The 17,473-nt window shown below is 40.0% G+C and overlaps 1 protein-coding gene across 3 annotated transcripts in view; it reads right to left on the bottom strand.

Moving 5' to 3' along the window:
• LOC134751511 (transcription factor EB) overlaps window positions 1-17,473 on the bottom strand; it is a 192,156-nt gene that overhangs the window by 7,037 nt on the left and 167,646 nt on the right. For 2 of the 3 annotated variants that reach the window (XM_063686936.1, XM_063686937.1), the window contains 12 exons: window positions 8,826-8,928; window positions 8,531-8,641; window positions 8,142-8,243; window positions 7,594-7,731; window positions 4,988-5,159; window positions 4,385-4,492; window positions 3,518-3,759; window positions 2,749-2,850; window positions 2,335-2,497; window positions 1,661-1,785; window positions 953-1,064; window positions 112-240 (listed from right to left, as the gene is read on the bottom strand). In XM_063686936.1, the coding sequence (XP_063543006.1) occupies window positions 112-240; window positions 953-1,064; window positions 1,661-1,785; window positions 2,335-2,497; window positions 2,749-2,850; window positions 3,518-3,759; window positions 4,385-4,492; window positions 4,988-5,159; window positions 7,594-7,731; window positions 8,142-8,243; window positions 8,531-8,641; window positions 8,826-8,928 (1,607 nt within the window). The remainder of the gene's footprint in view (window positions 1-111; window positions 241-952; window positions 1,065-1,660; window positions 1,786-2,334; window positions 2,498-2,748; window positions 2,851-3,517; window positions 3,760-4,384; window positions 4,493-4,987; window positions 5,160-7,593; window positions 7,732-8,141; window positions 8,244-8,530; window positions 8,642-8,825; window positions 8,929-17,473) is intronic. The other variant, XM_063686938.1, reaches the window with a different exon arrangement.

Here is a 17,473-nt window from a genome sequence, read left to right as displayed (position 1 = left end):
AGATTACCCAAACTACCCTGGACCGGAATCAATAGAAGAATATACTTCGAGCCCTATATCACAACAGAGATTAACAAAATGATAAGAAGAAGATAAGCAAATATAGGTTACCTGCGCTGTGAGGAGAATATTGTGCTGCTTCATGTAGCATGTTGGCGATACTTCGCTCCGTCGCGTCGCCTACTACGTCAGCTAGGCTGCATAGCTGTGATGTTGGCGACGAGCATAACATTGGGTCTCCTGGAACAAGTGTCCTTCATAACTATTGTTCCAGAAAAACTTCAGAAAGGCTAAAACAAAATCTCAAGCACGAGGTCAATTTTCAAGAAAGTTGTGGGGGTCTAGCCGGGCGAGTCCATAATTTTTGCGGCTTCGTTGCTATTTTAAGGTTAATCAAGTTAGTGCGCGTTCTTACGAATTTGAACACCATATTTGACTTAGGATGGTATTTCATCTGTCAAATATCTTGGTCCAATGTGTATTTACATCTCACATTGAGAGAGTGAGATGCAAATGATGCAATGTACATTGGACAAATAAATTGGACAGGTGGATTACTACCCTTAGCTCTTAGTGCGCATTCTTAGCGAAGACGGTATGTAGGTAGTAGGATTTCTGATGGATGATGTAATGTCAGTTACCTTAATTGACGGGATGTTTTGTAAATTCGGTAACTGGAGCAATTTTTGTATTTTCAATGAAGTAGTATCCTTTTCAGCGTTAATCAGAATGCTTTATCATTTTGCCTCTACTAGGTTTTTTCGCTACATACCCGGAACCCATGTTATCGGTTCGGCCGGAGTTCGGCGGTGAATGTTTTAGGCTAGGTTCATACGCCGTCTTTGCTGAAAAGCCGTCTAGCTGTGTGAAGGATTTTGAAAGTTGCCATACAAATTTTGCTGTCACTACGGTATCCGATGAAACCTAGCCTTAATGGTGTTATGGTGATTACCTGTAGTGACGGGGTTGTGCGAGTCGTCGTCCATGAGGTCCTCGATCTGCGCGAGGTTGAGCACGGCGTCGTCGCCGTCGCCCAGCAGCCCGGGCGACGGAGACATCCTCATCTGAAACAACGGAATCATATGAGATACTAAAAACTATTCAAAAATTAAACGAATAATAATTTAATTTGCCTTCAGACACGTTGTACGCAATATCGTATCCAGTATCGTAGTGGTATAAAAGCTATAAATGAAACTAACTACTAAATTAATCAAAACAAATGACCAAAAAGACTGATTTTTTTAACAAATTATCATAATGCACATGTCCGGTGTCAGTAACGAAGTATTTGAGAAAATAATTATTATTCATGTCGGTCCCTTCATTGTCTGTCATCATGGTTGTTGCTGTCTAACCAGTATCTATATTATACGCGCGACGAGCGACGAGGCGGGCGGCGCTAGCAGTGCAGTGTGCACGGAGTACAGCCGCCGCGGGCACGAGCGCTTGAGGAAGGACTCCCGACGAGTCCGAAACATGTGAGCCAAAAGCGACTAAAAATACTAGTGAGTGTAACCGTAGTGATCTAAATATATTGAAATATGTCTCACGATAGTTTAATTTCGATCACATGCAAGTTTGACTCGTTTCATACTCACACGGGACTCTCTTACTTAGTTAAAAGTTACGAAAATCGTCATATAAATTAAATAGGTACCTTTATGTGTTTGTGGTTGAGGAAGTGGTCGGGCTCCGGTTCTAAACACAAATCAGGTTCCAAGCAGCCAAGAGACAGGCCTTCCTCTCCTCTTAGTGGTGAACACGAACCCAGCTTTAGACCATCTGAAAAATACAAGTTTGCAATGTCAAGTTATACAATTTCAGGCCCTTCGACAAAATATTTTTTTTTCCAACCGTTCGACAACGTTCGCGTTGTCTTCACACTTCATATACAGGGTGGCTAAAAAATAAGTGCATTCCCGTTGCCAGGGAGGTTTTGGGATTATACTGAGCAACTTTTACTATGGGACCAACCCCGAAAATTATTTAATTTAAACAGTGATTAAACTAAATCTAAACCTAAATTAGCCTGAGGCATTGTTCCCAGGACACTGGCCGCGTTCCCCCTCTGCACAGTGAGGCTGAGCTTCTGCGCAAAAAATGCGCCAGCTCGTAGGTCGCCAGACACCCAGACTAGTTTGGTAGAAATTTCTTTTACTAGTGTTCTGGTGTCTGACGACCAAGGACCGAAAGCGAAAAAAAATTTGGCTGTTTCATATATTTTGGCTGGTCAATTTTCTATGGAAGGTAAAAATTTTTCCAAATCCCAAACCCTCCCTGGCAACGGGAATGCACTTATTTTTTGCCAACCTGTATAACCAAATGTATTACCTAAAGCGTCGGGTACGGAGAGGCAGTCGGCGGGCCCGGGCCCGGGCATGTCGCGCAGCAGGTCGGGGCGCTCCCCGCCCCCTCCTCCCCCGCCCCCGCCCCCGTGCGGGGGTGAGCCCAGCTCCATGAACGGTGACGGTTCCTGTTTAGGGAGCACCACCTCCTGGAATAAATGGGCAACATTTTGGTTAATCATCAAAAGACTGAGAGCTTATAGGTACAATTCGTACGTTGTCCGTTGTCAGCATTGTCTTAAGTATATTTAATCTCACCGAACAGCCCTATTTTAATTTTGTCAGGGGATTTAAAATCGAGTTATTTTACGAAAGAACCGGTTCATATACGGAGCCCATAATATTGATTGTATTTATAGTCAGTTGTTAAATCTTGTAAAGCAGAACAATGATGTCTTACCGGTGCTGGAGGTGGTGGAGTTTCTTCGGCCGGCGAGGGTGAGGCCCCGTTTTCGGCTGCAGTCAGCGGTAGACCGTGTAATCGTGCTATACGCTCTAATTCCTAGAAAACGGAAACATCAAGATTTAGATAAGAAGTTCCGAAGAATCCAGGGAAAAGGAATCTGGCCTTAAAACAAATGCTTTCAAATCCGGCCCCTACTCGGATCGACGATGAGTTTTTATTTAAACTTATATGTATATAGGTAATACGAAATATCCTTGATATCCAGTGCTCTTCGGTAAAAGAAAATATCGTGTGTCAACATTTTTTACCTGGACTGGAAGGTCATATGGTAGATTCTTTCGTAGAAATAAGTGACTGCTACGCTAATTCTTCAGTTTAGGCAGCTACATTAAAAAGTACTGAAGATGCGAGTAAATTTCCTGTTATTGTAGCTCGATTTGCTTCCTCCTTTGCTCGCTCTGCTTGAGCCGGTTCACCTCTTCCCTCAGACACTTGACGTAGTCCACATTGGACTTGAGGATGGTGTTCTTGTTGGGACAGCCGAGGCGGAAGCCGTGGATTTGAACCCCGGCTTAAAGTTGAAAAGCTAATGGATCCTTTAGAAAGCCGTGGCAAAAGCTGGAAAAATGCTAGAAAGAATGTAATCCTCCTCAGATGTCAAGATGCTCTCGTCAGATCTTCAGCCGTTTTTGTAAGTCCCAATGCTTGCAAATATTAGAAAAGCACTAAGAAGAAAGAAGAAGAGGATAGGACTATAAATTACCTGTATCCTTAGCGTGAGTTTCCTGTTATGTAGCTCGATTTGCTTCCTCCGCTGCTCGCTCTGCTTGAGCCGGTTGACCTCGTCCCTCAGACACTTGATGTAGTCCACACTGGACTTGAGGATGGTACCCTTGTTAGGGCGCACGTCGCGGATGACCTCGTAGAAGGGGTCGTTAGTCTTGGGGAGGAGCGTCCCGAGCTCCTTGATGCGGTCGTTGATGTTGAAGCGACGTCGGCGTTCGACTGGAATGAAATTTATGATATGAAATGATTTTTAAGTGATTCAGGTAGGTTCATTTTCTGATTCTTTGACCGTGCTCAAATTGCTAGGTATTACTTAACTTAGCCCTCGAGTCCTACAAGAGATACAAAATGATTCTTTTAAAATTTCAGTCGTTTTTTGGGCAGTCAAATTTAGATACCTGAGGGCCTACAGCGAACCACGTTCGACTTGTTGCCTCTCTGTCGCACTTGTAAATTCGTACGTAAGTGTGACAGGGAGGTAACACGTCGAACGTGGTTCGCGGTAGGCCCTCGGGGCTCCAGTTAGAGGCCTAGGACGCACGAGACACACGAGAACTAATGGTGGTGGTGTTGGTGGCCGACCCGATGGTGTTTTCTTTGTACAGCTGCTTTCCTCTCTTTTTGCTCTCGCTACGATGAAATTCTAGCCCTGTGGTAAGTAGACTTTTAGTCTGTTGTTCTTTTTGTTACATGTATATGTAAGCAAATTGACACCACGAAAATTAAAAAGAACTGGGTGGAACTACATGTAGGTAGGGTAAGACTGGTAAGAGTAAAGCTTGCAATGCCAAAGGCATGTAACTTCGGCAGTAACAATTGTCATATTAATTCGAACTGCACTCACTTATATTATGGTTGTCTTTCTTCTGCCGATCCTTGACCAGTGCGTGCATGTCAGCATCTAACAGCAGCGCGCAGTCACCAGCTAGCGAACTGGTGGCTGAAGATGTTCCTGATGATGACCAAACCCCGTTATCAATCTTGCGATTCATTGAAAATCACGGTTGGCAAAAGTATATGTAGGGAACTCTAAGATATCCATTGAATTCACAATAAAATGAGTTGCATACAAATAGTACAAAAGTAAAAAAAAAGTCTAAAGTAACCTATCTTCACCCATCGCCAACTTCACCTTGTTATTTTATTATGAAAATTATACCCTATGACAAATCCCTATTAAATCCTATGACACAATTTATAGCGGAATTATGATTTAATGTATTAAAGGCTAATTTAGGGTATTTTTGCCAACCCTTATTTTAAAATAACTGCAACATTGATAACGAGGTTTGCGGATGACATAGATTCACCGTCGTCTATAATGTCTATCGATTTGATGCCGAAAAAAGTGTGTCTGGTCTAACAGTTTCACATCCTTCAGTCATAGAGTATACATCAAATACTAAATTATTACGAAGATTATCATCTGAATTTGAACTCTACTCACTCATGTTATGGTTGTCTTTCTTCTGCCGATCTTTAGCCAATGCGTGCATATCAGCATCTGACAGCAGCCCACAGTCACCAGCGATCGAACTGGCGGCTGAAGGTGGTCCTGATGAAGACAGGGGACCTGCCCCGCTGTCTAGTGATAGGATGTCTTCTAGGAACTCATCAGCCTGAAACATGAGACATTGGGTATAAATCTGGGTCACTTATAAATAAATCCTAAAGACCCCAAAACATGTCTAAGCATCAAGCAGCTAGGGCTCTGAAATCTCTGGATAGTAGGATATTCAGGATAATTAAACTTATCCAGCACACATTAAAAGAACACTATTTAAAATCTCTTTCTTAGTCTTGGTCCTTTCACTTACACATATATATTTTTCTTTTTGTTCACGCTACCTGGTCGTTATTCTTCTCTTGCTTGAATTCTCATTATGTATTTATGTATTTTGTGTAGGTTTATGTAGTGTATTATTGTTGCTTAAATAATATATGTAGTTTATGTAGTTTATTTTTCATTGTTTGTTATTTATACTTAGGTATTTGATTTGTAAACTTTACACCTTTGTTATTTTGCACTGCCCATTAACTTATTTCTAGCCACTGAATCGCTATCTGAAGGTTGTCTGGAAGAGATCGCTTTTTAGCGATAAGTCCGCCTGTTGTTACCTACTCACTTATGTCCTGTCATTGTTTGTAACATGTATTTTTCTTTGTAGTGCACAATAAAGTATTTTATTATTATTATTATTCTCTTTATTTATTATTTTTCTTACGTTAGGTTTTTTATAATATGCATATAAAAGTAAAATATAAAAACACTTACAAAACAATACAAAATACATATAAACAAATTATAAAAAACCTAACCTAGGGTGCCGCCAGCAGCGGGGCAGGGCCCAAGCTGCCGGTGGTCAGGGCCGCAGAGAGAGGAACCGGCGGACTATCCGCGCCGTGTCCAAGATCACCGCCTTCTGCATCTGACCCTTGATCCAACCACCTAGCGAGAGTCTCTCAAGGTGTTGGTCGAGACTCTTCGCTATGAGACCGTTCGCTGAAACGACTATCGGGACAATGATCGTCGAATCAACATCCCACATGGCGGTTATCTCGTGAGCCAAGTCTAGGTACTTACTGGACTTGTCCTTCTCGGCTTTCACGAGATTCTCATCATGGGGGATGGTGATGTCGACGAGCACGGCCCGGCGCTGCGATCGATCTATTATCACAATGTCAGGCTTATTGGCTACAATAGTCCTGTCAGTGATAATAGATCGATCCCAATAGAGCGTGGCACGACCATTCTCGAGAACTGGCACAGGTAAATACTTGTAGTACGGTACTTCGCAGTCCACAAGGCCGTATAGAAGAGCAAGCTGCTGGTGAATAATCCTGGCTACGAGATTATGTCTGTGCAAGTACTCGCCGTTAGCAAGATGAGAACAACCGGAAATGATATGCCTGAGTGACTCTCCGGGACGGCGGCATGCCCGACAAATGTCGACCGTACCGTCCTTCAGGATATATTTCCGATAGTTGTTCGTCATCATAACTTCGTCCGCAATTGCACAGGCAAAACCCTCGGTTTCTCCGAAGAGGTCCCCGAATCGTAACCAGTTCACCGACGCGAGCAGGTCTACATCGGGTCCCATGAGGGCCTTGTAGAACCGCCCGTGTAGCACCTTACTCTCCCATACCGCCTTGCGGCCCGCAGCACTTTGTACCACAGGTTTGTGCCAGTTCTCGTTTGCCAAGGAGAGCGGCGTGAAGTGCCTGTCCACTGCCACCACATCACGATGCATCCCACACTCGTTGTTAAGGAAATAATTCCTGAGATTGCACACCTCGCGGTTGTGGAGATCTTTGGCGTTAAGGAAGCCTCGACCTCCACACTTCCGTGAGATGTACAATCTCATAACTGACGAGCGTGGGTGTAGCATACGGTGTGTGGTGAGTAGTAGACGGACCCTCCGATCCAGGGCGTCCAGCTCGGTCTGAGTCCACCTTAGTATGCCAAAGGAGTATATGAGTATGGGCATTACCCAGGCGTTGAAGGCGCGCACTTTATTGCCTCCTGACAAAAGACTGTTAAGGACTTTTGTGAGCCGACTGAAAAAGCGCTCCTTCACCGACCGTCTAATACCCTCGCCCTCAATACCCAACGACTGTGACATACCAAGGTATTTATAGGTTTCTGATTCAGAGATAGATCTGAAAGACATTGTCTCAGAAAGTTGTAAATTTGTTGAATTTACAACCTCCCCCAGCTGTACATGCATAACCGCACACTTATCGACACCAAACTCCATTCTGATGGCGGTACTGAAAACTTCTGTGGTTTTTAATAGCACCATCAAGTCTTGGTTATTTGGCGCAAATAGCTTGAGGTCATCCATGTACAGAAGGTGAGAAATGACTTCACCCTCTCTCCGAAGCTGGCAACCTAACCCTGAATCCTTCAGCAGGGTGCTGAGGGGATTCAGAGCTAGCTTATTATTATTATTATTATGCGAAATCAAAGAGTCTTAAGGTATGCCAAGCTTGTATACATTTTTGGCTTATTTGCCACCCAAAATGGTGTGCAATGGAGATTTAATTACTTACTTCGGAGTTGGTGGTGCCCACGGAACAGAGTCCAGGACTGAGCAGGCTGGATGAGGAACCATGGTCGGGTGATGGCGGTGGTTTAGCGCCCAATTCTGGCGCCGACTGTACCGGTGCGCCTCGCGGGGCCAACGACACCTGGAACAGAACAGCTGGACATTTAGCAACAGCGATAAGAGCTATACCTGTGTTTGGAAATATTGAGCCAAGTGAACGCAGTAGCTGAAGATGCAACGCAACAACAACGTGTTTTAGTTTGACACTTCAATTTGAGATGAAGCCAAGGAATTTCATCAAACCAAAAATCGTCACCAGAAAAATCGAAAGAGTATGTATGTAGAGGTAGTAAGTAGGTAACAGTCTGTTGAAATGCTCCGTCACGTAGTTTCATGATGTGAAAGGGTATTGTTTTGTGGCGGTCTATCTGGAAGACCCGCAAAGGAATTTAAAAGCAATTGAATCATTTACCCAAGCGTGTCAGTTGGAAGGAAATAATTCGTGTCAGGTCAGTCAGGTCAAGGTCTTAGACCATCTAATGGGATACTAACCTGTGTGTTGGGCTGGAAGGATTCACTGAGATACTGCCGCACCTGGCTCTTTTGTTTCTGGATCACGTGATACCGGGTGGGGTTCTCCAGAACTGTCCGCACCTGGAACATCATCAACAAATTGTTTAACGTCAACTGACGCGCGCGGGTATACCCCCCCCCATACCCCCAATATCATTTCGACGAGGATCACGATGACGATGACTTCACATACTCGTAACATCATATTTTTTGGAACGCAGATCCTCTTGGCAGATTTTTTTATTCATAGTCTGGTAAATATTTTACAATAAAGAAAAGTTATAACCACACGAAATCATTCCCGCACTCAAAAATCCAGGGCACCTATGGATCTTCTTGCTGCCTCTGCAGCTTAAGGAGGCTCTCACCTGCAAAACCTGTGGCGGCAGCTCAACGTGAGGCACGACCCGCGGCACGTCCGCCGGTATTGACTTCTTCTTCTCGTCCACATTGTCCTTGGACTGGCCCGCTTGCTGTGCCTGCAGAGTTAAAAAGAATGAAAGAAGACAAGTTTCTACACAAAACAGATGTAATGTTCGTGATTTTTTTTCTATGGAACGAAAGTATGTAGTTTAATCAGGTTTCAAAACGATGAAGTTACTAGAGAAAAGCATGTAGATTTGCTATTCATACCTATTTCTTGGCTACCGTATTATGATATACCTGTAAAGATTCCCTGCGGCGCTGCTCCTGCGCATGTTCGCGCATCAACTGCTGCTTCAGGTGTGTGCGCGACGTCGGCGTTAGCGTCTTAAATGTCGGCGGGCTGGAACAAGGAAAATTTACGATTAGATATCGTCGGTTAAAGTCGCAAATCTTGTAGGTAACTCAATATGATGGAGATAAGGAATATCGACTAAGTTAAAACTTCATCACATTGACAAAAAGTCAAACTTTGTTTAAGGCCTATGTACCATAGTACGGCGGTCATCAGGAGGATATAGTTTTATCCATAAAAATGAAGGTAGCTTATTCAAAAGGATAAGAGGAGTAGCGGACTGTAAGGGGCAGTTTTATGCACTAAGAGTAAATAATAATCTTAGTACCTACTAGTAAATAATCTTAAATATCTTAATGTAAATAAGATTATTAAAATCTTATGATTAATACTAAACCTATTAGATACATCTTAGAAAGGGTATGTCACATGTAAATAATAAAATAAACGAATCATACAGATTTTGTCTCCACTATCAAAGTTAAGTTCCAGCTCATGCAACTATTTACACAGCAGCGTATTAGAGTAAAAATAAAAATACACTATCTTATCATACGATTACTCAACGAGAGTACGGTACAAGGAAAAATACTACACTTATGTGAACTAGATTGAAAAGGCCGTATTTACGCAAGCGGCATTGTGCCTTACGTCCTTTAGACATGGGTGTCCTTTCAAATTGAAAACAAGCATGGTCGAGTCGATATACGAGGTGGACTAGCATAGTGTATTATATAAATGCTAGTCCACCTCGTATATCGATGTCACGGAGGTAAACAGTCGAGAACTTTTGTATGGAAAAACTATGTATATGTTACGAGTTTTTTGTACGATTTGGGGTGAGAATTTGTTACTTACCTAATTGTTGTGATTGGTTTATAAGTTTTGATTGGCTAAAATATCCTAATCCTATATGTCAAACCGCGCTGACAACATCGTTGTACAAGTGTACGGTTGAGTAGCTCGCGGTACAATTCCCGTGGCGTCATATTTGAGCTGTAGTCAGACTTGTATACTTACTTAGTTATTTTTTTAGTTCATTGGTTGTAACAGATCTCGTTACATTACGCTGGTTGATTTTAAAACACGACTTTACGTGCGCACCAATCGGAACACAGAACACACTTCGTTTATATGAAATTAGTTCTGCGTGGTTGGGAAATGTATGTACAGATGTATGGTTAAGGGGCGTAAGCGCCGTCGTAAATAAACAGCTGGCCTTGAAACCTCGTGATTGTTTATTTGCAAGTGACAGACAGCCCATCAATGAGTCGTATCAGATATACGTAAGTACAGCTGTGGCCTTAAGCGCGATTTTTGCATTGTGGGGAAAATCCAACTTTTTTGCGATGTTAGTGGCGTAACTAGCGTAGGTACAAATTTGATGTTTAAATGTACCTGTATGCGGCCGGCAACGCGCATGTTTAATAACACCAAAAAATTAAAGAAATGCCAAGGAAAAGGGAAGGAAAAGATTGTATATATAAATCTAATTTATAATGACTAATTCGTATGCATTTTAATTTTACATTAATAAGTTTTCTTAAGGAAACTTTGGCGGTTTGGTATTTTTTGGACCTTAAAAACCCAGACGTAGAGATAGTAGTTAGGTACTTATAAAAATGTTGTGATGAACAAATGAAACGGTGTTAAAATATTGTGTGGGGAATACTTTAGTAATAGCCGCCCACTATCCCCTTAATACGCTTTCCCGTATGTGTCTTTAGAAAGCGTCCCCTAAATCTGCACAATGGCGAACTCAGGCATTTCGCAATTCGCAAGTCCTTGCTATATTCTGAAGGCTTACCGAGCTGAAATGCACTTACTAGCCAGTTTAAATTTAATCGTAAAAGCTGTAGCAAACAGGTCAAGAGCGCCTTAATACCAAAGCCTGCCAAATAGTTTTTCCTATATCGTGTAGGTAATATATTTCTTCTTCTTCTGCCGTGCCTTATCCCTTTATTTGGGGTCGGCCCTCCTCGTTTTACGGCGCCAAGACAGTCGGTCTTGGGTTGTCTGCTTGTCTAGTTGAGCTCGTTCTAGATCGTCAGCAACGGTTGTCCACCACGTGGCGCACGGTCGTCCTCTACCTCTTCTTTTGTCCGGGATAGCTAGGGCCTTCTTTACAGCGTTGTTCTCGTCCCGTCGCATTACATGGCCGTACCATCGCATACGACTTAATTTCCACCATCTTATCCACGATGGGAGCAACTTTAAAAGAGCCTCGGATACTCGCACTTGGTCGTTTTTTTTTACTGGTTTGGTTCGGCATGCGTTTGGAACACTCCTTCGATTATAATTCCATGCGTACGCGTTTGCGCGTGCGCACCCAAAATGTTAACAATGTGACGACACAGGTCACACAGGGCTTCTACGGAGGTTTTGCGAATTTAAAAATGGTTCACCTTCAATAACTATATTTTTTAAGAAAATAGGATCCAATGAAAATCATACCTTTAAACGAGCAACTCTTGTATATATGTATGTATGTATATATCGCCGCTATACTTACTCAACCTCGTATCTGCAACACTCATTTGATGACAAAAACACCCGAATTCCGAATGAAAGAAAAGCGACATTTCCATCAAATGATTGTTGCAGATATGAGGTTGAGTAAGTATAGCGACGATATATTTATAATATATCGGGGATTAATTTTTGTATCAAGGAGATTAAAAGTGGAAAAATTCCCTGTCTTGGGTGGGACTTGAACCCACGACCACTGGATCACTAGTACAGTGCTCTACCATCTTAGCCTCCAAGACCGTACCCAATGCAGTGAATTTCTAAGCTTTATATCGGGGATCTCGGAAACTTCGATGAAATATGCTATATGGAGGTTTTCGATCTAGCTGGGTCTTATCTCTGGGAAAACGCGCATTTTTTTTGTCTTTATATGTTTTCCGAGCTCGGTGTCCCATATTATGCATAATGTAGCATTAATATACACGGATAATATTCATAATCTGTTCTTATTAGACCATCAACTATATTAAACGTCTTTTTTTTACAAGCGTGTTCTTTAAGACAATCAATCAATTAAGACTTCGTATTCATTACCTTCAAATTTTTATTAACCATTTTATGATCTAAAGTCATATAAATACTTAGGTAGTTAAGATATTAATATAGGCACATCAAGAGGAATCTGTACATTATTTTTCTTTCCATATCTCGTAGGTACTCGGTTATCTTTTATATTTAGATACTAAAAGATAACGAACAACTCAAACCGTTGAAGTGTGTATACGTGCTCTAAATTGAAACGTGCTAGACATGTTTCGCTCCATAACGAGGAGCTTCAACAGGAGCCACATGCGTTGACTGACCGATGCAGACCCGGTTTTGATAATATTAAATACTAGCTTTTCCCCGCGACTTCGTCTGCGTGGAGTTAGTAATTTGCGTAGCTTATTTTTTTCCCAATCTGCTTTTTATCGATTCCCCATACAAACTTGCACCCCCTTTATTACCCCCTTAAAGTATGATTTCTGGGATTAAAACTACACTATGTCCTTCACCGGGACTCAAACTATCTCTATACCAAATTTCAACTAAATCGGTTCAGTGGTTTAAGCGTGAAGAGGTAACAGACAGACAGACAGACACATTTTCGCATTTATAATATTAGAATGGATAGTACTTATGGATGATTTGATTAAGTATTATTAATAATTTGTCATTGGTGGCTATGATGTTTGTTTTTGTAATATGTTTTGTGTGCATGTGCCTAGTTTTAAGATTTCAATTCAAACACAATGTAATATTCTTCTTGAATAAACAATGATGATGATGATGATGTTTGAGTCTCTGTAGTGTAAGAGTAAGAGGATTTTCAGGAGGTGGCTAGTTTCAAAATAAAGATAATATCGTCAAAACATATCGCCGCTATTACTCAACCTCGTATCTACAACACTCATTTGATGACAAAAACACCCGTATTCCGAATAAAAGAAAAGCGACATTTCCATCAAATGATTGTTGCAGATATGCGGTTGAGTAAGTATAGCGACGATATGCGAGTTGATCTTTGCTAAAATAACTGTAGTGGGTACTTTATTGTACTGTTAGTGATAACGTTTGCGGCATGCAAATCGCGGTTAAGCGGGGCAAGGAGAGTAAACTTTGCACATTTTGGTGTACGGTAAATTGTATAAAATAATCATGTTTTATTGTAATACTTACGTGTGTGTTGGGTTAAAGTACCGGTAATTCTCAAAATTAACAAAGAAATTGTATGAGGACATTTTACAGTCGTGTTTTCATTTTGCACGACTGAACAAAAACCTACCTACATAAAAACTCAAATAATTTACATATACCAAAGATTGATATAACTCCGTAATAGATGGATACAGTCTAAGGAAAAAACGTGCCTCGAAAATCACGAAAATTTGATTCTCGATCAGATGGCGCCACTAGTTTTGGCCTACACTCGTATAGAGGGCGTTGACTGTTTCGTTTGTTATTTATAATTTTAACGCAAACCAGTGAAAGAACATACATAACATAAAAATAATTAATGGAAATAAAAAAATCATTTATCCATATTTAAATACATTTTATCGTATTTTTATAAATATTTATTTTTAGTTTTAAAGTGTGTCGACAGATGGCAGTGAATTTACTGGGGTTACAAAATTTACTATGACAGTACCACTCTAGTATAAGTTACTCTATGCATATACGTAATCCGGTAGTCATATGGGGCATTTTCTATGAAAAGGGACCTTATTGTCGATGGCGCTTACGCCGCACAGCGTCGCGCGGCATTGTATTTATATCGGAGCATCGTTTATAATGGCGTAAGCGCCATCGACAATAAGGTCCCTTTTTAAAGAAAATACCACATATAGGTACATGATTAGACTAGGTAGGTACCTAGAAAGGATCAAACGATTAACACTTAATTATAGCAGCAAATATATGTAAGGGATTGACGATATAAATTCATAGGGAAATCATCAAACAATCCAAGCCGACCATTTATTTTATCAATAAACTAGATATAGTTAAATTCCTGTCAACCGACTGACGGCTAGATCCCTGATAATGATAACGCTGATCTACTATTATCAGTGGCTCAATTGATTACAAACACGAGTCTAGTACATGTGGACGTTGGACTAGTTTGGAAGACAAGGATAACTTGTGCCAATTATTTACAATAACTTGATGCACAAGAAGAAATTATAAATTAATTTATTTTATTTATATAATTATATTATAAAGACCACATAAAGACATTCTTACACAAATTGACGAAGCCCTTTTATTTTGTTGCCCAGAAAAAATCTTCGAAAGATTCCCCAGCGCCAGGGGGAGGCACTGAGGATATGTGAGATTTCTACTCACTAAAAAACCTGGGGTGTTTCGTCTCTCTGCCTTTGGGGTGAAGTGTGGAGTCGCGGGTGTGTTGTGGGTATTCAGATATCGATACATATGTATCGCACTTAAATATATAGAAAACATCCATGACACAGGAACATCTGTGCTCATCACACAAATAAATGCTATTACCGGGATTCGAACCTAGAACCATAGGCTTCATAGCAGGGTCACTACCTAGGTCGGAACGTGCGTCAAAAGGATAAGTTGTAGGTGCCACTTATTTACAAACATTAACGCGAAATTGATTCACAAGTGTAAACGACAAGATGTTAACGTCAAATGTTTAAAAGCTGATTTGTAAGTGCACAGATTAATATTGTAAAAACCGGCCAAGTGCGAGTCGGACTCGCGCACCGAGGGTTCCGTACTTTTTAGTATTTGTTGTTATAGCGGCAACAAAAATACATCATCTGTGAGAATTTCAACTTTCTAGCTATCACGGTTGATGAGATACGGCCTGGTGACAGACAGACGGACAGACGGACAGAGGAGTCTTAGTAATAGGGTCCCGTTTTTACCCTTTGGGTACGGAACCCTAAACAGCAGAAGAAATAAAAAATAATAACGATGTACAATATCAAACATCCATTGCAAAAAGCCGCAATTCAATCGATCAAAGACAAATACGATGCACCCCAAGATTTGCCTCCATATATTATTATTATTATTTTTTTTTCTTCATATAAGTGTAAATCTAAGATAAAAGATAAGTTTAAATCTTGTACTACTTGTACTATAAATTCTTTTGACAACCTGAAGATAAAAACTGGGGAAATCCTAAATATAATCTTAATACGTATATAGCCACAATCATCTTTTAGTAAGTGATAAAATAATGTAAAATCCTATAATCTATACGATGTAACTTTGTACTTAAATCATTTCATAAATGGGGCATTTTTTATGAAAAGGGACCTTATTGTCGATGGCGCTTACGCCGCACAGCGTCGCGCGGCATTGTATTTATATCGGAGCAGCGTTTATAATGGCGTAAGCGCCATCGACAATAAGGTCCCTTTTTATAGAAAATACCACATATTATGTTACGAGCAAAAATAGATATAACTGCGTAATAGATGGATACAGGTCATACAGTCTAAGGCAACGGTAACTGCTTACCATCAGGCGGGCCGTATGCTTGATTGCCACCGACGTGGTATAAAAAAAAGGAAAAAACGTGCCTCGAAAATCAAGAAAATTTGATTCTCGTTCAGAGGGCGCTACTAGCTTTGGCTTACTGTCATATAGATGGCGTTGACGGTTTCGTTTGTTATTTAACAATTTTAACGCATATCAGTGAAAGAACATGGGTGAAAATCATAAAAATAATTAATGCAAATAAAAAAAACATTTATCCATATTTAAATACATTTTATCGTATTTTTATAAATATTTATTTTTAGTTTTAAAGTGTGTCGACAGATGGCAGTGAATTTACTGGGGTTACAAAATTTACTATGACAGTACCGCTCTAGTATAAGTTACTCTATGTCTATAGTTACTCAATCGGGTCAATTCGTAATTCCTAACGGCATCAATATGAATTTATAAGGTCCTTTTATCTAATACAATAAAATTCGCATCAATATTGGCGTATTACTACGCGTCATTTCTTTAATAACTTTAAACGGAGATATATTTATATATATATTATATGTGTATATATGTATTACATGTGTATATTGTATATATGTATATGTAAGTATGTTTATCTATGTAATTAAGTGTATTATCTCAGTATTACTATAATACTTTTTATTTATTTTTATTTTATTGGTGGATAAAAACAGCCGTAAATATAACTAAGACATAATTATGTTTACATAAAACAAGGCCAATAACAGTCATCCATTGAGTTACATTATGTAACGATTAAAAATAACAAAAAAATAACAAAACACGAGAATGTACTATTTGAAAAGTCTCACGATTAAGTGTCTGCATAGTAAAGTTAGTAGCAGGTACATATATATATACTAGCTGTGCCCGCGGCTTCGCCTGCGTGGAATTCGGTCTGTGTCAGTAAGCGGCTAATTCACCCCTAATTTATCTCCCTGTCCCCTGGAGACGGAACTTAAAGTAAAGTTGACAAATGGATACGCTAGAGGACTGTAGTCCAGATAAAATATTTTACAATTAGGTACCTACCACCAAAGATAGATATAACTCCGTAATAGATGGATACAGTCTAAGGAAAAAACGTGCCTCGAAAATCACGAAAATTTGTTTCTCGATCAGATGTCGCTACTACCTTTTGCCTACTCTCGTTTAGAGGGCGTTAACGGTTTCGTTTGTTATTATTTAACAATTTTAACGCATATCAGTGAAAGAACATGGGTCAAAATAATAAAAATAATTAATGCAAATAAAAAAGATCGTTTATCCATATTTAAATACATTTTATCGTATTTTAATAAATCTTCATTTTTAGTTTTAAAGTGTGTCGATAGATGGCAGTGAATTTAGTGTGGTTACAAAATTTACTATGACAGTACCGCTCTATAATATTACATCCTCTTTGCTACCACTAAATAAAATTACACTCCAAAAGGTTTTTTTTTGCCCTTATTCAAATTTTTGACGTGATTTAAACGGCATAGAGTAGTAGGTGTATATCGAACGATACAGTACCATTTTTGTATTTTTACGTCCTTGACTGTACCTATCCAAATCGGGTACACTACATATTTCCGAAAAAAAATTATTCCGAATTTTAGAATGTCGAATTTTATCATTCCGATTTTTAAATGCTCGACCCATCAAAATTCCGACTGTCATAATTACGAATGACGAAAATCACGAAGATTTATATTTCCGAAAACCCAAAAAGCCGAATTTTGTAAATTCCGAACTACATAATTCCGACTATAACAATTCCGATGGTGGCAAACACCGAATTTAACATTTACGATTTTCAAAATCACGAATTCGGAATTGCCCTTATTCCGAATTAACGTGATTCCTATTTTAAATATCCCAATTTTTAAATTTCCACTTTTTTGGCAACAGTTCGTTTTCTTGGGGGTCGCAGTTCTAACCTAACCTAACCCACTTTTCTGGCAACAGTTCGTTTTCTTAGGGGTCGCAATTCTAACCTAACCTAACCCACTTCTGGCAACAGTTCGTTTTCTTGGGGGTCGCAGTTCTAACCTAACCTAACCCACTTCTAGCAACAGTTCGGGTTCGCAGTTCTGTCTAA

This window comes from Cydia strobilella, chromosome 22 (assembly GCF_947568885.1).
Source record: "Cydia strobilella chromosome 22, ilCydStro3.1, whole genome shotgun sequence".
In the NCBI taxonomy this organism is placed as follows: Eukaryota; Metazoa; Arthropoda; class Insecta; order Lepidoptera; family Tortricidae; genus Cydia; species Cydia strobilella.
This window is presented reverse-complemented; position numbering and strand designations above follow the sequence as displayed.